Source organism: Drosophila simulans, chromosome 2R (assembly GCF_016746395.2).
Source record: "Drosophila simulans strain w501 chromosome 2R, Prin_Dsim_3.1, whole genome shotgun sequence".
Classification (NCBI taxonomy): Eukaryota; Metazoa; Arthropoda; class Insecta; order Diptera; family Drosophilidae; genus Drosophila; species Drosophila simulans.
The window spans coordinates 10,680,057-10,701,746 of NC_052521.2; the positions used below are offsets into that span (position 1 = coordinate 10,680,057).

Genomic DNA, 21,690 nt, shown 5'->3' on the forward strand with positions numbered 1-21,690 from the left:
GGCACTGTGCGGACACTCGAAAGGAATTCGGTTTTGGCAGTTTGCTTATGGCCCCAACCCTCGCGGCGATTTGTACGAAAAATGCAAATGAAAACGTCTCAGCTTACGCCAACTTCCCACTCCAGCAATCTGCTGAGTAGGATGGGAATGTGGATGAGGATGTGGACTGGAATTCGAAACTGAGACGGAGAGCGGAATCAGGACCAGCAGCATAAGCAGGAGATGGAGGAGGCTGCCAAGTGGCCGGTATCCTGTGCTGGTCTCCGTAGGCTGGGAAATGATTGATCGCCGGGCATCAATTTCGCAGAAATGTTATTGCCTTGCGTTCGACAGTCGGTCGATTGCCGGTCACCAAGTGCTTTAATTATGGCTTAAAGCGATGTCTCCACACGGGTTAAGTTACTTGAAGAAATTTATTCGGTCACAGGAATTTTTTAATGAAAAAAGAAAAATAAGCAAAAATATAAGAGCCAGAACTAGATTAATAAGTGAAACTATCAAATATCAGGATTTCCAAATGCAGTCTTACAAGCTTTATAAATCAGTAAGTAAAAACCACTGATCTGGTATAAAAATACATCAAATGTACTAATTTAAGTGAGCATATCTTTTCTGTAGAACCAATAACATTATAAGCAGAATTATTTGCTTTACTTGATGACAAAAGCTACATGTTTCCTTTTAATTGCAACAATTTTGAAATATAGGATCTGTTGCTGGAAAATTCCTTGAGAGCCTGCCTGATCTTCGGCCAATCGGCGGCTGTGTAGTTAAGCGTTTTCATTTATGAAAATGTCTGAAACATGTTTCGCTTGCGCAAACAGAATGCGAGTGTGCGAGTATGCAATAAAATTCCATTACAGCAATGGCTCGACTTAAAAACTTGGCCGAAAAAAAAAGGAGGCAAGATGAAATTTCGTTGCACGAGCGAGGAGCCGTGGGAGGAGCATCGGGTGGAGCAGTGGGTGGAGCAGCAAGGGGATAAGGAACACGACCAGGAGAAGGAGCATCCTGCAAGTGTATTAAAAGCCCGCAGACATTTTCTCTCTACGTGAGTGCATCGCATGAGCTTGGCCCTGTTTGTTGGTGTGTAATGTGTGTGTGAGTGTGTGTGTGTGTGCAAAAGTCCTTGCATATTTTATGAAACTTGGCAAAGCATTTAACAACACAGCCACACCCACAGACAGAGGCAAACTCATTACTTGAATTTATTTAGCACTTAAACCAAATGTTTCATTCGCCTCAGCCGGCTGATTTGGTGGTGCTCATATCCGTGCATATCCGGAGTTTAGTTGCCACTTTGGTGGCTTCAAAGTACTCAGCACTCCTAACCGCCCCTGCTAAGGATCAAAACTTCTGGTGTTCTTAAGAATCCCTCGTGGGCAGCAGAATGACGGGCACTCGGGGGCAGTAGGTACGCTGTCCTTAATCCGCTTTAGCAGCTTGGTCTTCCGCTCATTCATGGGTAACCGTGAGCAAAGATGCCCCTTCTTATGGACATAGCCACAGCGTGCGCAAAGGTCCTCGAGCGTGTTGATTAGCAGTTTGTTCTTGGCACAGGCCTCTATGGATCCGCTGGACAAGATCTCGCAGCTGGATGAGGACGACATGGAGAACGAGGTAGTGGGCGCGGGCACAGGCACCTTTACTCCACACCGAGGACACTTGTCCAGGACCATCGAATCTCCGATTTTCTCAACTTGGCCCACGCATGCCAAACACTCTGCGGAACAGGAGATCTTCTGCAGGCGACAAGTTTTCCGGGGTGAGTAGTAAAGTTCCTCAATGGGCCTAAGGTTTTTGCTCCTCTTCCTCGCCGTAAAACGGGTAGAATGCTTTTTAGGACGCTTAAATTGTGCGGAGGTATACAATTCTTCGATCTCTCCCTTGATCTTCTTGTGCACCATCTGCTCCACTCGCGATTTGCGATCCAAAGCCTGAAAGAAAGAAGATCAATGTATTTCGAAGATGTTATTTTATAAATTTTTGGTCGTTGAGTATAGTTTACCCACCTGGAACATCAGCTGGTGCTGGTTCATCATGCTCCTGATGTTGTGTAGCGAGTAGCGCCACTCGAAGTCCCGCATTTCCTGCTCCTCGTTGGACAGATCCAAGCTGTTGGCGAAGCTTATAGCTGATCCAGGGGTGCTGCTAAAACGTGTTCTCCTGCGCTCCTCGCGCTCCAATTGCTCTGCATTGAGCTCCTGCTCGAGGAGTTTATTGTACAGTCCGCCGTCCATCTTGATTTCCTGCGACTGTCTTGAGCTGTGAGGTGGGTCACTTTTGCTCGTCCTGACTCCCCGCATGCCAAAGGGAATAACGCGTGTGCTCATCCGCTTCCTAGACCACCAGTTCCGATCCATAAACTTTTCCACCTCTTTCTTCTGTTTAGCATTCACAGATTCGGTGTTCAAAACATTAAGCCTCTTGTCCCGCGGCGGTTCTATTCGTGCATAGTTCCTCTCGATCACTATTTCGTTAAGATACTCCAAGTACTTTTTGGCCAGACTTTCCTTAATTTGCGCTAAAGTAAGTCCCGATTCTTTTAGTTCGTTGTAGAGACTCTGAAGCTTGGACCACATTTCATGGTTGGCTACTTCCTGCATAAGTCCATTGACATCGGCAATATAATCGATAACTTCGTTTCTTTCTATGACGTCCTTAAGGAGGAACTGCACGTGTTTGAATTTTGCATCTGAGCGTAGATCTTTCAAATGAAACCTTTCAGTATCGAAATCTTTGACGTTGGTTTTCGGGGCATTTTCCGTTTTGTCTTGGCGATCTCGCACAGGTGCAAGGAGTTTCTCAATATCATCTGGCAGCGGATCATATATAAACTTATTGCTGGAGGGCGATTTCGAATATAGGTGACCAAAAACTTGGCTTTGGGATTTACTTGGATAAATACCAAGTTGGGTATCGGAAGCCCTTCTTGGAGGATACCTGTTCGATTGGTTTCCTCTGTGCAGAGCTGATTCGCTGGCTGTAGTCCTACCCATATGGTGGCTGTTGCTATGAAGGTACATGATATCCTTCTTCAAAGACTGGTAGTGACTTTCCTCTTGACCTTTTGGAGGAGCAACACGGATCTTCTTGGGTATTATGAGTGGCAGGCGAATAGATTTACGGGTAAATTTTCGGTTTCGATTGCCGGCCAAAACTAACTTGTTCAGTGATTCACTGAGGGACGCAACGCTATCCCTTTTGAACAACACATGAGAGCCACTCCTCTCGGCAGATAATGCGTGTCGATCCTTGTTTACGTATCCGCTGCTCGTACTAGAAAGCTTTTTGTACTTATCCGACTTAGTGGGCACTTTTTCGGATGTGATGAAAATCTCTTCGGACGCAATCGAACTACTCGAACTAGAAGCTTGAAGTTTGTCACGCAGCTTTTTCCTATTTCTTCGCTCGATATCACGCCTCATATATAGGGGTATATCATTATATAATGTTTCGAGTATATTTTCTTGCTTTTCCAACTCTTTTTTTTCCTTTCTCTGTTGTAAAGTTTCCGCTTCGTTAGTTTTTCCACGATTATAGCCCCTTTTCTTTGCCTTTGTCTCTAAAAGTGCATTTAATTCGTCTTTAATTACCCTATCCACATAGTGCATTTTACGCTTTCGAAGTTTAGGCTTTGTTACCTTAGATTTAATGATTTTCGGATCTGGAACACTTCTGGAACCTCGGCCGCTTTTCAAATTTTTTTTAATTCGTACTTTTTGGATTATGTTAGAAACATCGGAGATGCTTGGGATTTTGCCAAAATCAAATTTGGGGCTTTTGTTAGTTTTTCTTTTTAATTTCGGGATTTTAATAACTTTCTTTTTCCAATTGAAGCTTATTAGTTCCCTTATCAACATTTTCAATTCCTCTAAAGATGGCTTTAATGGATCTTGTTTCTTTGGCTTTCGAATGCCCTTCCTAATTCTTTTCATTTTTTTCCGAATAACCAGTTCATCTAAGGTGAAATATCTTTCTTTTCCCTTTTTCTTTGATTTCCTAGTTTTATAATGTGATGTATCTATCTGCAAGTCTCCTTGTTTTCTTCCTGCCATGGCCATTTGTTTATTGAGCAAAGCGTTTGTGTGTAACACTTCAGTTTTCCAAAATTTAGCAAAGTTCTCGATTTCGATATCCTTTTTAGCCCTACCACGTCTTAGCTTTCGGGGTCGCCTTCCCCGAACCTCCGATAAATAGTTTCGAACCTCCTGTGCCTCTGCCTCCCAGATCTTGTCCTGATCCTTGACATGTTCGTAGTAATCCGGTCTCTTTTGCCACTTCCTAACCGCCTTGAACAGTCGATCGAAGCACTTGTCTACCAAGTTCTGTGGATTCCGGACTTTCTTTAGCTGCCTCCTCAAGTGTCGAAGTTTGCGACGCAGTCCAACTTTCACATGCTCCTGGTGGCGAATTAGCTGACTTTGTAGCCTCAAAGCCTTTGACCAGCTGAGCAGCCAGTGCTTGTACATGGAAAGCATACCGCCCACCGCCCTCCGTGTCTGCTCCCTCTTCTTCTGCTCCGCATCCCGCTGCCGGTGATCTATGGAGTTCCGCATCCTGTGGAGCAGATGGTCACGGATCCTTCGCATCACCTGAAGGCGGCGGTGGGCGTCACGCTTTCGCAGACGCAACTCCTTCGCCTTCCGCCGGATCTGCTTCTTCAGCAGCACCATCTGGGTGCTCCGGTGGAGCAGTGGCACTTGCATCGCGTACTGATCGAATTTGATCCCTTATCCTCTGAATTGTGTATACAAAGAATACCCATTAACTAGATTTTTAAACAGTTTTAAGTGTCATGAAATGTCATAAAAAATTTAAAAGCTGACTCTATTAAAACTTAAACTTACTCATTGGCAAATATTTTATTATAAATTGAATGTAAATTGGTAGACTATATGAAGGAGAAAGTCTTGAGGAATATAAGATCATGTGCCAAAGATAGCCAAATCTTTATACGACCCTCTTACTCTGTATTTAAAAATTTATAGATATTGGTATTTATGTACATCACAAGTTCTGTACAAAACGCAGATTTTCATAATCAAAATATGGTTTGAAGAATTTTATTTTAAAATTATTTTAATTTAAATTTTCTTTTATTTTAAATTGTCTACTAAATAAACTCTTAAAGAGTTCGAAAATCGCCGGCAAGTAATTTCAAGGGGATGCACAATCTCTTATCAGAAGTTGTGAAGCACCTGGTCATTCGGGGATCCCAGTGCGAAACGTTGCTCAGCTTACAGATAAGGCATCACAAATCATCCATCTATATATTGGTATTCACTGGCGGTTTCTACGGGAAGCCCCATTCAGAGATAGATTTCTATATAATGCACGGTGACCAGATTCCAGCATCGACAGTCATCAGTCAGCCGCTTTGTCAAGTAGATCGAAAGTCAGAAGATTAATACAGCAATATGAGCAAAATTGTTCTCCTGATCGTGGTCATCATTGGCGTACTTGTCTCCCTTGCGGTGGCCCTGCCCCAGCGTCCGTATACCCAGCCACTGATCTACTATCCTCCACCACCAACGCCACCCAGAATCTACAGAGCACGTCGCCAGGTGTTGGGTGGATCGCTCACATCCAATCCGAGTGGCGGCGCCGATGCCCGATTGGATCTAAGCAAGGCCATTGGAACGCCCGATCACCATGTCATTGGACAAGTGTTCGCAGCGGGCAACACGCAGACTAAACCGGTATCCACTCCGGTAACCAGCGGCGCCACCCTGGGCTACAACAAGTGAGTCTCTACAGGATTAAGGTCTGAGCAACAGTCCAACTAATCTTATTTTTCATGAGCAGTCATGGACACGGCCTGGAACTGACCAAAACCCATACGCCCGGTGTGCGGGACAGCTTCCAGCAGACGGCCACCGCCAATTTGTTCAACAACGGAGTCCACAATCTGGATGCCAAGGCATTTGCCTCGCAGAACCAGCTGGCCAATGGCTTCAAGTTCGATAGGAATGGAGCTGGCCTGGACTACTCTCACATCAATGGACATGGAGCCACCCTGACGCACGCCAATATCCCCGGACTGGGTAAGCAATTGGAGCTGGGTGGACGTGCCAATCTGTGGCAGTCGCAGGATCGCAACACAAGGCTCGATCTGGGCAGCACGGCATCCAAGTGGACAAGTGGACCCTTCAAGGGCCAGACCGATCTGGGCGCCAATCTGGGACTCTCCCACTACTTTGGCTAAAAATATATTCTTAAAAATATATTACACAATATTTATTCTAAAATGAATTTTGTTGCTTATTCCAAATGTGTTAAAAATATATGACTTAACTCAAACAAAGCGAATTTTTAATTGGAAAAAACAACTAATGAATTGAAACAAAAATCTAAAACGTTAATAAAAGAAGACTAAAGACCCACAAATGCCTTGGCCTGCTGCTCGCCCGCCTCCTTATAAAGCTCCGCCGTCTTTAACAGTTTTATAAAGCGCGGTGAGTACTCGGTGGTTAGGCTCTTCTCCAGGACCTCGTCCAGGCTGGTCTGTTTGAGCACCTCCTGCAAACGGGCGTTACGTTGATTGCGCTCTGCGGATTCGGCCATCTTCTGGAGATAAACCAGATCCAGGAGCAACTCATCGCGCACTCGAACCGCCGCCTGTTGATCCTCCATCGGGAGATCCTCGTACTGCCGCAGTAACTTCTTGACGATCCTCGACTTTTGGCTGATCTTAGTCGGATCGAGCAATCGCACATCCTGGCTGAAATCCTCGGCAAGGATTTGAAGTGTGCTCTGTCGCTTCTCGCGACACTTTTGCTGCTCGTTAGATGTCTTGAGAATTAGGTCATAGAAGTCCTGGAGATCCGGGCGCAAAGGAATGCATGCTCTTCGTCGCACCTGTTCATCAATTATGCCGCTAATCGCCTCCATTGTGTCCCGCAACATGGTCTCCGTGTGACGTAGATAACTCTCGGTCTTGTCGTTGCGGATTTGATAGAAGTTCTTGGACTGCGTCTGTGCGCACTTGCGATTCCTCTCCAGAACCGCCAGTAAGCGGTCCATGCCGGGATCATTTTCCACTGCCTCGAAGACAGCAGAAACTATGTCCTCGGAGATTTTGCCCGTGATTAGCTTATCGTAACTTTCCGATCGGGAATCCGGTATTTCTATCCGAGGTCGGTGGCTAAAATAAGCAAAAAAAATACGAATTAAAAAGATGTAGACTAGTTTATTAACCCTTTTATTACTTACCACTTTCCTGACGATTTTTGCCCTTCATTTGTTGCCACATTTGATGCATCTTTTGTGCCTCCTTGTGTGGCTTCTTTGGAGGCATCATTAGGACGCTCTTTTAACTTTGCCTTCGCAGCTTTTTGGCGATTCTTATGCTTTCGGTTCCACTTAATACTTGGCCTTCTTATCTGACCCTCCTGCTTTCTGGGCTTCTCATTTCCAGTTTTTGGCTCCCACTCATCTCTGGACTCTTCGCCCACATCGCGTATACGCCTTTCGTCCTTGGCCTTCAGATCATCTAGATCGTTCTCCAATAGTGCAGCATTTCCATGATGTGGATCATTCTGATAGCCAAGGTTCAATTCAGAATGCAACGCATTATAACCGGGCAACAGACTTATGGAGCCATTGCCATAGAACTGTTTGGTTTTAGGATCCCCGCACAAATTCGCATTTATGGAAACGTTGAGTTTCATCGCATCCGGAGCACGGCAAGCAATATCCGTTTGACTCGATTGATTGGTACATGGGGCTGGTGTGGATGACACTGGACTATTGGGAACCGTAGTAGTTGTGCAATTCGCAGGCAAAGTAAACGCGCTAGTTATATTTCCAACTGGAGGAGGGCCCGTAGCCGTAATGGCAACACATCTGGGATCCAAAGTAGTCGCAGTTCCTATCGCCGCCATGTAAGGGTCGTGCTTGATTTGCTTGTTAAAGAAGGGCCCAAAGTAGCGATGTGCTCCAAAGGATTTAATAGGTGGCGAAATGGGCTTTTCGGGCAATTGTTGGATATTTCGTTGCACCGGCATTTGCTGTTGCGGCAACTGGAATTGTTGCGGCATCGGTTGCTGTTGTGGCATTAATTGCTGTTGCACCTTCTGCTGCTGTTGTTGTTGTGGCTGTGGTGTCTTCATATTTTGCAACTTTTCCAACTCATTGAACAAATGGCTTAGATTAAAACTGGCCTGGAAATTACTTGATTGATGACGCTGACGATTTAGATCGTTTTGTTGCGGCTGTTGCACTTGCTGCTGTTGTTGCTGCTGTTGCTGTTGTTGCTGCTGTTGCTGTTGTTGCTGCTGTTGTGGCTGCTGCAGTGGTTGCTGCTGCATTTGCTGTTGCTGCATCTGCTGCTGCGGCTGCTGCTGTGAAAATTGAATCTGCACAGGCTGCTGCCCCTGAAAGCCGCCATTGGGTCGCTGATTCACCATGGGTACCACGACCTTAGTGGGATCGTAGATCGATGCCATGGAATCGCCGTCATGAGCAGTTTCCAGTTCATCCAAGTGAGCCAGCATTTCATGGCTTGGATATGACCTTTCACCCGAATACTCTGCATCCGGTGTAAGCATACCATTACCCAGATTCCCGAAACCAGCACGATTGCCATTGTGGTCTTCGAAGTCATCCAGCAGAGGAACCAAACGTTTGGACACTGCATGTTGCTTATCATCTGATTCGTGTTGCTGTTGCTCCTGCTCGTTATCCTCCAGCGATCGCTTGGATCTTCTGTTCTGTCTACGATATCTTCGATGCCTTGTTTGCCGCTTTCCACGGTCCTTGTCCATGGACAATTCATTGGCCAACAGTTTCACCACAGCATCGGGATTCACTCTCGGAGGCGATGCAGCAGCCCCTTTGGCCACCACTTTACTGATTTCCTCGCATTCTGATTTCTCCTCTGCTGGTTCCTGAAGCTTTAGCTTGATGTTGACTTTGACAATGCTGTCGTCCTTCTCGGCATCCGTTTCCGACTTTTCCGCATCCTCCGACTTGCACTCCGTGTCACAATCGGGATTACTGTCATGCTTATCGGAACCATCATCCGCTTCAGAACTTTTACGTTTCTTCAAACTGTTTTGCTTTTCGGAGATGGAGGACAAATCTGCACCAGTACTTACATTGAGTTCGTTTTTTCTGGCCAAATTCAGTGGTACATCTCCTTTTAAAGGCGACTCTGCACTTGATTTAGCTTCCAAAGTGGATCCATCATCTTTAAGCTTACTGCCCATTGGGTTGGTTAGCTCTACCTTGGCTTCACGTTTTACCGGACCCAATGGCTTGTTTTCCACTTCGATCTCTGACCTATCCTCAAATTTTCCATCGATGGACGATACCTCAGAATCAATTTTACTTTCGGGCTTGACTAAAGATTCCTCATCCAACTTAAGCTCCTCATGTAGGCCCTCTAATTTAACCTCTTCATGTGTGTCCTTTTCTTTGGATTCCCCATCGCCGGTTGAATGTAAGGCTTTGTTATCCTTAATGTCCAATTCTGAAATTTTCATGGCCATCTTACGATCGGATATATTTTCATCCTCAGACTTAAGGACCGGTTCCTGTGATTCATTAGGGGCTTCCAGAAAAGAGGACTCCGAATGCGGTTCCCTCTTGAAACGATCCAGGTCGAGCGGCATGCGATTACTCCTCTCGTAGTCCCCCACATTAGACATTTGCCTTTGGTTCAGAGGATGAAATCGATCGTACTGGTGCACCCGGTAGTCGTAGCTCTGTGGCATCTCCATCATTCGATTCCCGTCCATGCCGGTATTGACGGGCTGTAGGTACTCCAAGTTCTCACTCTGTGCCATCAAGTTATTAATTCCCATTCGCTGATCCACATCGTCGTTATCCTCATTAGATTCCAGTTGCTGCTGCTGCTGCTGGTGCTTCTGCTGTTGTACCTCCAGCTCCCTCCGTCGGATCATGCTGTCCACCATTTGGTTGCGATGGATGTCCAGCAGTGCGTTACTTGGAAGCGATGGACCTAGGCCCTTGAGCATAAGTCGACTGCTGGTCTTTAGTTTGATCTCATTCATGGGATTGAAGCCACTGCACGAGCTCCGCTTGAGCTGCTTCACAAAACCTTCGCTGATCCGGCCAGGTTTGGAATGCTTGCTGGGGCCCTTCTCGGACGCCTCCTGCTCGATCTTGGAGAGCTTGTAGTTGGCCTCGTGGGCCAGCTTGTGCGACGAAGCATAGGGGAAGGCCAGGCGATTGAGTGTACTCTCGTAGATGCCATCCGGAACGGGGTTATCACCGAACTCGGGCAACTTGTCCACCCATTTCGATTCTTCCACCTTTTTCGGCTCCTCATTCTTCTTCTCCATCTGCCTGGCCTCCAGACTCTCCTGGTCGGTCAGCATCTGCTGCACGTGCTTCAGCTTGACGTCTAGGTGGGTCATCCCAGTGTTATGCGTAAGCTCAGGGTACTTAGTCACCTGGAACTTGCGAACGATGGTGTCATCGCCCGATTGCTTGTACTTCAGCTTAACCTTCCCCACCTCGGTGCGCTCCAGTGCCTTGGCATGCTGGTCGATAATATTCTTGGCTATGGATCGCTGCTGCTTGTCACCAGATCGCTTCTTATAGGGATTGCTCTTCTCCATGCTGGCCTGAATGTCACGGAACCAAGCGTCCGCCGCCTCCTGCAGCATTCGCTCTTCATCATCAGATTCATCCTTCGATTTCCCGACATCCCCTTGGGCATAACTGGCCAGCATATTGTCGATTGAATTGCGCCGATCCCGCTGCTTGAGAGCATCCTGCTCCTGGCGACCGCTGTAGGAAGCCTTAAGCTCCTGCAACTCGGGACGTACCAGCTCCACTGCCCGGCTGAAGCTGAGCAACTTATCGCTGCCCTCCACCGGGTGCTTCTCCTCCTCGACAGAGATCTGCTGGGCGGAGCCAGGACTACTGAACACCATCAGCGCCCACCAGAATTGTAGGAAAATCATGCTGTCAGTTATAGTTTTGTAAAGAATAAGACAAATGTGAAGCTGTCTAGACTGAAAACTAAATGCTTTTACCTACTTCGTTTCTGACAAGAGCGTGGTGTTCCCAATTATAAATTAATTTACAGATAAATTTAAATTGGAATATATATTTATGATATAACTAACTTATTCTTAATATACATTTGAGTAAACATTGTTTGGAGTTCATTTTCCTGACCACAACAGGCTGGACTTCAATGGGGCTTCGAGTTTTCCACGCGCTGGCTGGCAACAGGTGTCTGCCGCACAACTTTGACAACGTGGCCCGATAAGAGTCGCAATGTCACCAGTCCGCAAACGCCCACTCCCCGCCACACCCGCGGCAACATGCCCCACCCCCCTTTCCGACCAGCGGCAACTGCTTCATTGTGTCAAGTTTTCGCACACGTACGACGACTGCGCCGGCGGCTTCCGACAGCTGTTTAACATGAGATGTCCTTTGTTGCCCACCCACACACTACATACTACATACGTACGTACATATGCGCAGCCATGGGCGCATGGGTAAATGATACCCACCCACCACGCCCACTCCGATTTCCCAACGGGCGTATTGTTTTCTCGCCCATGTAAATCAGATTTTTGTTTTATACCAAAACTTTTGCCAATGGAAGTGGAAAGGGAAATGGAATGGGGATGCACAGCGACAATAACATTTCCTATTTCCTTCTGTCGCTGCGAGTGTGTGTGTGAGTCTGCGTCTGTGTGAGAGTTTGAGTAGGTGTGTGTGTGTGTGTGTGTTATCCTGCATGCTGTCAATGCCAAAGTCAGCACAATGCGCCGCTCGAAATAATTGAAAATATTCAAACATTCAGCGGGAGCAACTGCAGCATCCAGTAGCACCATCTACGTGTATCCATATGTAACTCGTACATACATATATAAGCCAACCCGCAGCAGCAGGCAGAACTAATGTAATTAGCGGGCACAGAGCGCATTCGCTTTTGATTAAAAGTTTTACCATCACTTTATAGTCCCCCAACAATGCCAATGAAGCAGGCAATACGAATAAACGCATTGTTTGCTGTTTAGTTTGGGAAATTATCGGGGGAATGACTTGTGAACATATATCCTCTTGTATTCATCGCAAGATGTGGCAAACAAAGTAAACCGCCTTTTTTAATTGCATCATACGAAGGAGTTATACTTGTGCTTTTGATTCACGTCTTTCTTTAGACAATGGTTTGCTAACTTCATTTATATTCGAATTTGGGGGACTTAGGGTTGCTCATCCAGAAAAGTTTCATTGTGGAAAAATATAGTTAACTATAGTTAACTTTCAGACAAGTAGCACCCCCTTTTTTCTGTAATCGAGTGATTCTATGCGCCCGCAAAACTGTCAATGCTAACGTTGCGTATACGCAATATGGTCTTGCGTGATTTTGCATTATTTTCCTGCATATTGACAAATTGCGGCAAACTCCCGCCACAGATTAGCGGATAGTTCAGGGGCAAAGAATGTCGGATTAATCTCACGCAAAATGCGTCAAGCGCCGCTGGCCAATAAACAATATTGCGATAATTTTGCGGCATGTAATTAAATTACTTAGCCAGAGTCGCAGTGACAGGACGCAGGATGCAGGATGCAGGACACAGGACGCGGGAACTGGCAGTGGTGCGATATGCGCCCGGACAAATCCTTTCAACAGGGCCGCGAAGTACCGATGCGGCTGAGCCTGGGGACATATTTCCATAAAGCCACCGCAGGCACCGCTGTCAATATGCGGATTAACGCATCAATTACACGGACAAGGACGAGGGACGAGCAGGACGAGGTCCTGGACACGGATACATGCATATTGCGGGGAATGTTCGCGGGGCCGGCTAGCTGTTGCTTTCGGCGACAAAAATTTCATTTCGCCGGATAATTTAATTAATTGCTGGATTTCACAATCATGCCCAGATGCCGCACCGCACCGTCCCGCCGCCCGGACTGACTGACTGGCAAAAACAATTTGAATTCCGCTCCAGCTATCCGGGCTTAATCGCCATAATCCCCAATTCTAGTCATTGCCGTTCGCATTTATGATGTGCATGAAGTGCAAACGCAACCATTGCCCACTTCCCGGACACTGGGCAACTAAATTAATTCGATAATTGACTTCCATTGCCTTGCCCGGAACCATTGTCATCCCTTCCGGATCTCCAGCTACAGCTACAGTTCCAGCAGTTCACCCGTTTGAGAAACGGACATGGAGACGGAGATGAAGATGAAGACCGTGACCATGAACCGTCGCCTCCTCGGATGCCGCTCGTTTACTTTTTTATGGGCGGCGCACACAGAAAACATAAAAACGTCTGTTGCGTGTTGCATATGGAAAATTGCCAAAAGTCGGACGGCAGCAGGGAAGAAAAAAATTGGGGAATGGAGGAGAATGCGAGCCCAAGGAAAGAAGTCGCAAAAGGAAATGTTGCAGAGCAGTAAAGGCCAGGCTAATGGCAATAGCATGACAGCCGGAAGAGACGGACAAGCTAGAATCAAGGACGAAGGACGAAGGACGTGGGACACAGGACGGCGGGCGGCGGACCAAGGACTCGGGACAGGACACGGAAGTTTTTATAGTTGTGCAAGTGCATGTGATTGCTTTATGAGCTCCAGATGAAGTTGCCGTCACGTCCGCGGCCCGGCTGTCATTTAGTTAATTATAAGCAATTAGCAACGGATGTTGCCAACGGGGAATTAAATATTTAGCGCCTAAATGCATCTAGTGCACACTATCGGTCTCAAGCGGAATATTCTTCGAATGGCACAGAAACTTACATCATCTTAAAAGTAAAGACATTAACTAAGGGCTGAATACAGATTGTAAATTAGAAGGTTAGTTGAAGAAATGAAGTCGAGTAGTAAGTGTGCACATAAACACTGCCAACTGAACCAGTAATTAAAGATCAACAACTTTCGAGTTGCGTGGAAGTTGAAGGCAGGAAAACAATCTCCTAGAAGGTAGCTCCTCTGGCCGATCTCTCGGCGAAGGCGGCTCTCTGGCTGGTAATAAAATAAAGCATTTTACTATTGTTGACTCATTTGAGAATTGTCTGTCTGTCTGCCTGCGTATGAGAATCGGGCAAAAAAATAAAGGAACGTGCAACGCGATTCCGGGGCAACGGTAAAGCTAAAGACAGACGCAACGGTGGAAAGGCAGCAAGAGTCGGTGGCATTAATTTGTGCTATTTCCTAGAGCGAGTGGGCGGCTTTCGGTGGGCGTGGGCCTCAAGGCAACGCGTAAGCAGATGAAGCCAGTGTTGATGATGATGCCAGAATGCGGCGGGATGCGCCAGGATGCGCCAGGATACTCCAGCAACCAGAAACCCACCAACCAGCTACCAGGATCCACCAGCAGTAGCATTTGTGGCCATGATAAAAGTTGCATGAGCTTGCACTGGGTACTTTATGCTGCTTTCCGCCGCCTGTTGCCTAGCTACTTGTGCACTGTTCAAAATTATTGGGTTTTAGTTAAGTAAAGTTAAAGTAATGTAAAGAAATGTCTTCTTATAACTCACTAACTTTCTATCAAATTATAAATAACCAACCAAATGAAGACCAGAGATTTAAGAATTATGGCTATGTAGCTAAACTGATATATACATAGAATGGGTATTAAAATTAAAATGTTTGCTGTTACTAATCATATATTATATTTATAATAAGACACTTAATGTACTACATTGCGTATGAATATATCGAATCCCCTTTCGCTGACTGCACAGCATTTCCCAGAGAGAAGAAAGGTGAGAAAGCTTCGGTCTTCGGCCAGTCAGACGCGTTCCCAAGTTGCAGTCAAATTTTCATTTTTCCACTCACGTATTTCGATTAAATTCTCATTTTGGTCATAATTTTCCAGTTTTTACGTTGGCCTCGCCATTAAATTGCAGCTCGGCTCTCCCTGGGACGGATGTGCGCCCAACTCCGACTTGGTTTTCCCGCCAGTTGGCTTTGCTTCTTTATGTGCGTTGCGTATCGAAGGCATCAAGTTCTCTGTCGGCGAATACATTTAGAAAATTAAAAGTTTTCCAGCCAGCAGAGGTCCTACGAGCTAGAATAGATAGAATAGTAGTGTATCTGCAATTGTTTGCGCGCTCTACCATCCATAAATCAATTTGCAGCGCCCAAGTTTTATTATGGCTGCATAAATCCGTTAACAAAGCCCCAGCCACCTGATGCCCAGATTTCCGTATATATATATATATCTATCTGTATGTCGTACGTGTGCCTGGCTAATTTTGCGGCACGCACACTACCGCTTATTCCCAATGAGCATTGAACGATGTCAGGATGCGGATACAACAGGTTTATGCCACATATCGCTGGCAGCGACAGTTGGCTTATAGTCGCACAGCAAACTTTTTGCGCGTAATAAATTGATAAATAGTCCAGCACGCATACATGGCCCCAAAGTGGGGCTATATATTGGTACATATATTTCTGTGCAGCTGCCAAGTATGCAACAGTTTTCGATTGCCAGCGTCCATGCAGGCGACTGCAAATAGTTGCATACTTCTAGGCTGAAACCAATTTGTATCCGGATTATATTCGATTTGGTTTAGACTTTGCTGACTCAAGGATTACGAATCCCTAGAAAGCGTACAAACAATTCGAAATCGTAGTTTTGGTAGTGATGTTAGTCCTATTTTATTACCTATTATCTATCTATTAGAGTAAAAATCTTACTAAATTTGTTTTAAGGTTTTTTAGAGGTGGTGTTTTTCAGGTTTTAAGACAGATGATTTGAGAATTTGACTACATTTACTGTGATACTTAGGGATTAGACCCTAAGAAATGAAGTGAAAAAAATGTATGTATCATGTACCTATTATATTCTAAACCGAAGGTTTGGTGACCATAGTCTTGACCACCATAATCAATATTTAATTTGATGATTACTACTAAGTAAGCCAACATTTTTTAATAAAATATTCATATATATTTATACAAACATCTAATATCAAATATAAACATGCATAAATCTACTTTAACCAACCAGCACTAGCTCCTCCCCATCCATAACCAAAACTCTGATGAAGTGCAGCATATCCCCCTGAAATGGATCTTTGTAATCCCGGCAAGAGACGTTCTTATCAAACAGCGTAGTCAATCAAAAGTAAACATTTCATCCTGGCAGATGAGAGAGGGGAGCTCCACAATTTCAGCATAATTCACGCGAATTCATCCGTCTGTTGTTTTTCGATTATGTCGCATTGTCTTGGCTTAAACTTTTTCGGTGGCCCAACGACAAGAACTGAACCGAACTAAGAACTGAACTGCAAAGTGATCCGAACTGGCCAGCAACTCGGATGGGTTGTTGCCTGGCAATATTACAGCGATTCCTACTTATGCCTCAATTCGTTTGCCTTGTCACGGCGAGTGCTCAAAGGAGGTGATGGGTTCGAGGAAGCAAGGATGCGAGGATACTGGGATGCTCGAATGCCTGGATGCTCGGATGCCCGGCTGGTTGGGTGGGTGGCTGTGCGCCATTCGAGCGACATGACAAAGGGGCGCAAAAAGGACACCCGGCGCGCATCCTTGGACCCGTGCATCACAAAACATGACATGGCACGAGCCATTCCGTTTGTTTTTTCTATTCCCATTTTACAGCTGTCCATCCATCCGCTGGCCAAACAAATTTTTCCACTGTTTTTCGCTGCGATCTCTGAGTAAAATATTATGTTACACGGCGGACACAAAGAAAGCGCTGGTAGCCCCAAGTCGCCACGACTAAATATGGAAATGAACGAATGAAAGGTTCGCCGGAGGCGCATTTAAATGCAATATAGAAATAGACGGGTTTTCTTTTCCCGCCCGCCCCCCACTTATGCATATGCAACATGCCGCACACAAGCAATTCATTAAGCGCAACGCAACTGTGGCAAATAGAAAATTACCGACAAAACACTGGCCGACAGTTTACGAGCCGCAGACACTGAACGTCGAATGGCAGCAGCATATTTACAACTTTCAAATGCCTCATTTTATTGGTCTCGAAATGAACAAATGGCGCACAGGCCACAGGGACATGGACCTTCTGCTCCTCCAGCTCCTACACATCCTATACTCCTTCGCCTTGCTGGCTGGGAAAAAATTTTGCATAATTTATGTGGGTGCCGCGCACACGGAGGTCCCGACGGATTCGAAGGATCCGAAGGATTCGAAAGGAAAACAACGCACGAGCACCACGGCCAACTGATTTAAATGCAATTGCACTGAAGTATTTTGTTTGGCGAACGGAGCTGGATGAACTGGGGGGCTATTGAGACATCTGCACGTGCAACCGGAAACATCCGGAGAGAACAGCCCAGGCCGGGCTACGCCGGGCAATTTCTTTTCATTTGCCAAGGTGTTGAGTTGCACCAACATCATCCGACATCGACGTGGCCAGAAGCCAACAAAAGCCAAGAGCCAAACCCCTTTTTGTGGCAATGGTTTTGGTCACAAGTGTCGTCTATTTGTCGTGGGCATCTTGGGCATCCTTGGCATCCTGGTCTGGCCAAGACAAACAACCAGCAAATTTAGTGTATTTTGTGCATTTTTAAAATTGTCCAAATTTATGTGACACGCTGCGCCAATTGATCAGATTAAATAAACATGAGGGCAAGCGAATCGAATTTGGCTCCACCAGAAGACAATGCATGCGCCAGTCTGTATTCAAATGGGCGGGCGCATACACCAAGCGGGGGAATACAGTGATCACCAGCTAAGGTGAACTTCAAAAAATATGTCACAAATCTCATCCATTTTGAACTGATTTGGATATTGATTTCGAAATATATAGTAAATTCGAATATTTCAAGTAATTTCATGAAAATTACACTTATTTCAATATAAATCTCTTCATATCTGAAATTATATTAACGTTCGAAAAAACTATGTTTTTTCAAAAATTAAAAATAAAATTTAATTACGCATTACCTTTTCACTATCAGTCGAAGGTTATAATAACTCGTATAATTAGATTTGCATTAGCTTTTAAAGCGAAAACACTTATAAGCAGAAATTATTAGACAACACTTGTAAATTAGTCGATCTGATATATAGCCTCAAGTTTCGCTTAAATCCAAAGATAAATGAATGCCTTCGAAAATCTATTTTCTTTTTATCCCAAGTTCACTTAGGAAATATTTACTGCACTTGTTGGCCACAAAATAGTAGCAACAAGAGACTTCCAGGAATATATTCTCGTGTCAAAAGCAATCTACTTTAAATGCAACTATCTGGTGGCTAAGAAAACCCGACAGTTTGATTCAACTCGACGAAACAATATAAGCACGTGCTAAAGAGACCTATGCAGTTGATGCTCTTGTCATATTATAATATAATTTAGTAGCAGAAGTTACATGGTATACGAGTACTAAACTAGTTATGGCAGCTTTTCCAAATAAGCGATTGCATTTGAGCTACCTTATGTGGATGCTTAATGGTTTAGTGCGGGTCAGGGCGGCAATCTTTTCAGAAATTCCCGATCGCACACCCATTTCAGATCGGATTGTGACGTTTGGGAAATTCTGAACGATCGCTGTAAACAAGCTCAGCATCCAGTTGCTAATTCGATAACTACTTGCCGGCTATAAATACTAGAAGCCGTTCGATTGCACTCAGTTGAAGCTGGGCTCTGGAACAGATCACAATGAAATCGTTTGGATTGATTGCACTAGCTGTCTGTGGCGTTATCTGCGTCGGTAAGTAGTATTTCTAAATATATAATATAATATATTTCATGACATTATTGCAATCCTGGCAGGTGCGGAACCACAAAACACCTACGACGGTCGCAATGGACCGCATGTCTTTGGTTCTCCGGGCAACCAGGTCTATATAAGGGGCCAGAATGAAGGCACCTACAGCGTGCCGGGAGTGGGTGGCCAGTTCGAAAACGCTCCTCAGCGGGGTGAGCATGTGTACACCGATGAGGCGGGCAACACGTTTGTTAACCGAAAGAACGCTGGTGGACCAGGTAAGCTTAAGTCTCTATACAGATTCTCCAAGATTCTAACGCTATGTTCATAATTTCAGCTTCCCACACCATCAGTGGCCCCAGTTATTCCGCCCAAAACGTAGGTTCCAATGGAGCAAAGAGTGTGGGTATCCCACAACGCGCCCGTCGCAGTCCACAGTTTCACGTAGAGCGTCCCGGTCGCACTGTTGACGTTGGAAACGGAGGATTCTACATTCAGCGCAGCCGGCGCAGTCCACAGCTTCATGTGGCACGTCCAGATCGCACCGTAACCATTGGCAATGGCGGTGTCTATATTCAACGCAGCCGCCGCAGTCCGCAGTTCCATGTGGAGCGACCAGATCGCACTGTTGATTTCGGTAACGGTGGCTTCTCCGCTCAACGTTTCCGCCGCGGAATCAACGATGCCCGCGTCCAGGGTGAGAACTTTGTGGCTCGCGAAGATCAGGCAGGAATTTGGGACAACAATGTCTCCGTTTGGAAGCGTCCGGACGGACGCACTGTCACAATCGATAGGAATGGTCGTACCATCGTGTCCGGAAGGGGACGTCCCGATCAGATCGTAAGCAATCTCACTCATTTAACCAGTTCCCGCAACTAACGTATTTATGTTTTCAGTACTAAAACGGTTCCGAATAAGTGCAACTTTAGACTTTAAAATACGATTAATTTGAGACTATGTATATAGCAACATAAATCACACGATATCTGAATACAAAAATATCCCAAAAACTATATGCGCCAAGCGTGTTCGAATTTGGATTTGGATGACTATTTGGTTAGGTTATGAGTAATATGAATGCATCTATGCAAAACACGAGTGGCCCGAACACTGTGTGAGATTCTTGAGACGCAACGAATACAAAGCTCGTTCAATGGGCAGCAGATCGTAGGCAATGTTGGTCATTTGAAAGGGATCCAGTTGCAGGTCATATGCCTCCAAAAAGTTCTGAAATATAAACATATGGAATATATGGAAAGGTAAATGTGAAATGCTACTTTACCTCGTTATCACGAAATTCGCAGTAAATGCGATCCTCGCGATGACGAATATTTCTTAGGCAGGCGTAGGTGTTGTTCCATGAATCCTGGCAATGGCAATCCGCTGCTGGGGTGCACTGCGCCAAACGATCCTTTTCTGGCCAAGGGCATTCGGGATTGTAGGTGGCCAGAGTTCCCTCGCCCCAGTACTCGATCAACAGGGAACGCTCGAAAAATGGAACCCTTCGCCTTTTGTTGAGCAAAAGCTCGTGAAATGATTGCCCATCCATGTAGGATGGTGTGTCGATGTCGGCCCAGGCCAATATAGTCGGTGCCAAGTCCACTAGACTGACGGCAGTGTCAATGTGGCTCTCAGGTGCTATTCCAGGTCCACGGATTAGCAGCGGTACGTTAATATCTGTTTCGTAGGGCTGCCTCTTATCGAAGGGCTGTGCAAACTGCCCCACATGGTAGCCGTTATCCGAGGTGTAGATGATGTATGTGTTCTCCAACGATTGCGTATCGTTTAGCACCCCCACCAAGTTGACGACCAGTTCGTCCACGGCTAGCAGCGTTTCCCAGCGCTTCTGGAAATACTTGTCTATGGTGTTGATGGTTTCGTTGGGCAGACGACGTGCTGCTCGCACCAACCAGTGCTTATCTAAAGGGGTACTTATATACATATATTGGTGGTATATCATTTGATAACAACCTTACCCTGCTTAACTTGATTGAAGCTGGGTGTGCGCAGGGCTTCTACATGGGAGAACACACCCTCATGCCTTGGTGCAGGAGTGAAAGGTTCATGGGCTGCCGGTGGAGCTACCATCGCGAAGAACGGTTCCGAGGATTGTGTAGCATTTCTTAGGAAGTCAGCGGCGCGATCTCTTAGCAGATCGGTTAGGTAGGTCGACTGGTAGTGCACGTTGCCGGTATTTTCGCGGAGTGTGTAGTTATAGTATCTAGAGTTCCCGTGAAGGCCATAGAAGTGGTTCCAACCCTTCGGCACATCCCCAGCGCCCCAGTACTGATTCAAGTACTTCCCGCCAAAGAAGGTGTTGTATCCGTGCTGCTGCAAGATGTAAGGCAAAGCCCGAGGCTCCAGGGCCCGCCGCCAGTGCGGTCCGTAGCATCCACCACTTACGGAATTGTTCCGGGTGCCGTGGTTGTGCGCATACATGCCCGTCAGCAGGCTCGTCCTCGCCGGACAGCAGATGGGCGAGGGCGTGTAGGCGTTGTGGAACAGGGCGCCACCGAAACCCAGCAGCTGGATCGTCTGCTCCATGGGAAACATACCGCGCAGCTCCACATCCTGATCGTCGGACAGGATCAGCAGAATGTTGGGCAACTTCTCGCTGGCCGTGTTTCCCAGGCAAGCGAGGACTAGCACGATCAGGGGGGCTAAGCCGATCTGCAGAGATCGCCTGATGAAAAACATATATAATATGACTTAGGAATACTCACCATGGAGCAGATCGAAGTTTTCTTTTGTTTACATAAAATTTGTGCGATAACAAAGCCCGGCTTGCAAGTGCAGTGTTGTAAAAGGCAGCGACGATCTTTTAGTGCTAGCTAATGGCCAAACAAAATAAGACAAGCTCTAAGTCCTAATCAAATTTTTACCATAATTTTTACCTATTTAGTAAACTGCACTTACCACTAGTGAAAATACGAACATCAGCTCTGAAGCGCGCGAACTATTTAAATTTATATTCTCCCAGTGGTGCCATATGTCTAAACTTATTTAGCGTCGCGCTGCCAGACAACACTATAATGGGGTGTACACA

General features: G+C 45.9%; 5 protein-coding genes across 6 annotated transcripts; 2 read left to right on the forward strand and 3 right to left on the reverse strand.

Annotated features, from left to right (window-relative positions):
• Nucleotides 1–1,039: 1,039 nt before the first annotated feature.
• On the reverse strand, nt 1,040–4,830 carry LOC6734309. Its single transcript, XM_016182158.3, has 2 exons — nt 2,013–4,830; nt 1,040–1,937 (listed from the first exon to the last, which is right to left on the reverse strand). The coding sequence occupies exons 1-2, from the start codon at nt 4,707–4,709 to the stop codon at nt 1,341–1,343; spliced, it is 3,294 nt and encodes a 1,097-aa protein (XP_016027362.1). The 5' UTR covers nt 4,710–4,830; the 3' UTR covers nt 1,040–1,340.
• A 510-nt stretch (nt 4,831–5,340) lies between these two features.
• Nucleotides 5,341–6,260, forward strand: LOC6734310 (attacin-C). Its single transcript, XM_016167986.3, has 2 exons — nt 5,341–5,746; nt 5,809–6,260. Exons 1-2 carry the CDS (start codon nt 5,421–5,423, stop codon nt 6,206–6,208), a joined length of 726 nt encoding a protein of 241 aa, XP_016027363.1. The 5' UTR covers nt 5,341–5,420; the 3' UTR covers nt 6,209–6,260.
• Nucleotides 6,261–6,340: 80 nt separating this feature from the next.
• On the reverse strand, nt 6,341–10,999 carry LOC27206772 (trichohyalin). Its single transcript, XM_016182585.2, has 2 exons — nt 7,216–10,999; nt 6,341–7,147 (listed from the first exon to the last, which is right to left on the reverse strand). Exons 1-2 carry the CDS (start codon nt 10,935–10,937, stop codon nt 6,376–6,378), a joined length of 4,494 nt encoding a protein of 1,497 aa, XP_016027364.1. The 5' UTR covers nt 10,938–10,999; the 3' UTR covers nt 6,341–6,375.
• A 7,489-nt stretch (nt 11,000–18,488) lies between these two features.
• On the forward strand, nt 18,489–19,657 carry LOC6734312 (immune-induced peptides). Of its 2 annotated transcripts, XM_016167987.3 has the most exons (4): nt 18,490–18,647; nt 18,710–18,922; nt 18,982–19,484; nt 19,541–19,657. In XM_016167987.3, exons 1-4 carry the CDS (start codon nt 18,596–18,598, stop codon nt 19,544–19,546), a joined length of 774 nt encoding a protein of 257 aa, XP_016027365.1. In that variant the 5' UTR covers nt 18,490–18,595; the 3' UTR covers nt 19,547–19,657. The 2 variants fall into 2 exon arrangements, with proteins under 2 accessions (XP_039148743.1, XP_016027365.1); XM_039292809.2 differs by having other exon boundaries at nt 18,489–18,647; nt 18,982–19,607.
• On the reverse strand, nt 19,583–21,581 carry LOC6734311 (N-acetylglucosamine-6-sulfatase). The gene is made up of 5 exons (XM_016182157.3): nt 21,561–21,581; nt 21,368–21,475; nt 20,621–21,314; nt 19,927–20,564; nt 19,583–19,871 (listed from the first exon to the last, which is right to left on the reverse strand). The coding sequence occupies exons 1-5, from the start codon at nt 21,579–21,581 to the stop codon at nt 19,728–19,730; spliced, it is 1,605 nt and encodes a 534-aa protein (XP_016027366.2). The 3' UTR covers nt 19,583–19,727.
• Between the last annotated feature and the right edge of the window lie 109 nt (nt 21,582–21,690).

Coding starts and splice junctions, on each gene's coding strand:
- LOC6734311 (XM_016182157.3), bottom strand. CDS start 21,581: ATGTTCGTATTTTCACTAGTG. Junction 21,476..21,560: donor TGTTCGTATTTTCACTAGTG/GTAAGTGCAGTT, acceptor TTTGGCCATTAG/CTAGCACTAAAAGATCGTCG. Junction 21,315..21,367: donor AAACTTCGATCTGCTCCATG/GTGAGTATTCCT, acceptor CGATCTCTGCAG/ATCGGCTTAGCCCCCCTGAT.
- LOC27206772 (XM_016182585.2), bottom strand. CDS start 10,937: ATGATTTTCCTACAATTCTGGTGGGCGCTGATGGTGTTCAGTAGTCCT. Junction 7,148..7,215: donor CAAAAATCGTCAGGAAAGTG/GTAAGTAATAAA, acceptor TGCTTATTTTAG/CCACCGACCTCGGATAGAAA.
- LOC6734310 (XM_016167986.3), top strand. CDS start 5,421: ATGAGCAAAATTGTTCTCCTGATCGTGGTCATCATTGGCGTACTTGTC. Junction 5,747..5,808: donor GCCACCCTGGGCTACAACAA/GTGAGTCTCTAC, acceptor TTTCATGAGCAG/TCATGGACACGGCCTGGAAC.
- LOC6734309 (XM_016182158.3), bottom strand. CDS start 4,709: ATGCAAGTGCCACTGCTCCACCGGAGCACCCAGATGGTGCTGCTGAAG. Junction 1,938..2,012: donor AGCACCAGCTGATGTTCCAG/GTGGGTAAACTA, acceptor TCTTTCTTTCAG/GCTTTGGATCGCAAATCGCG.
- LOC6734312 (XM_039292809.2), top strand. CDS start 18,596: ATGAAATCGTTTGGATTGATTGCACTAGCTGTCTGTGGCGTTATCTGC. Junction 18,648..18,709: donor CTGTGGCGTTATCTGCGTCG/GTAAGTAGTATT, acceptor CAATCCTGGCAG/GTGCGGAACCACAAAACACC. Junction 18,923..18,981: donor AAAGAACGCTGGTGGACCAG/GTAAGCTTAAGT, acceptor TCATAATTTCAG/CTTCCCACACCATCAGTGGC.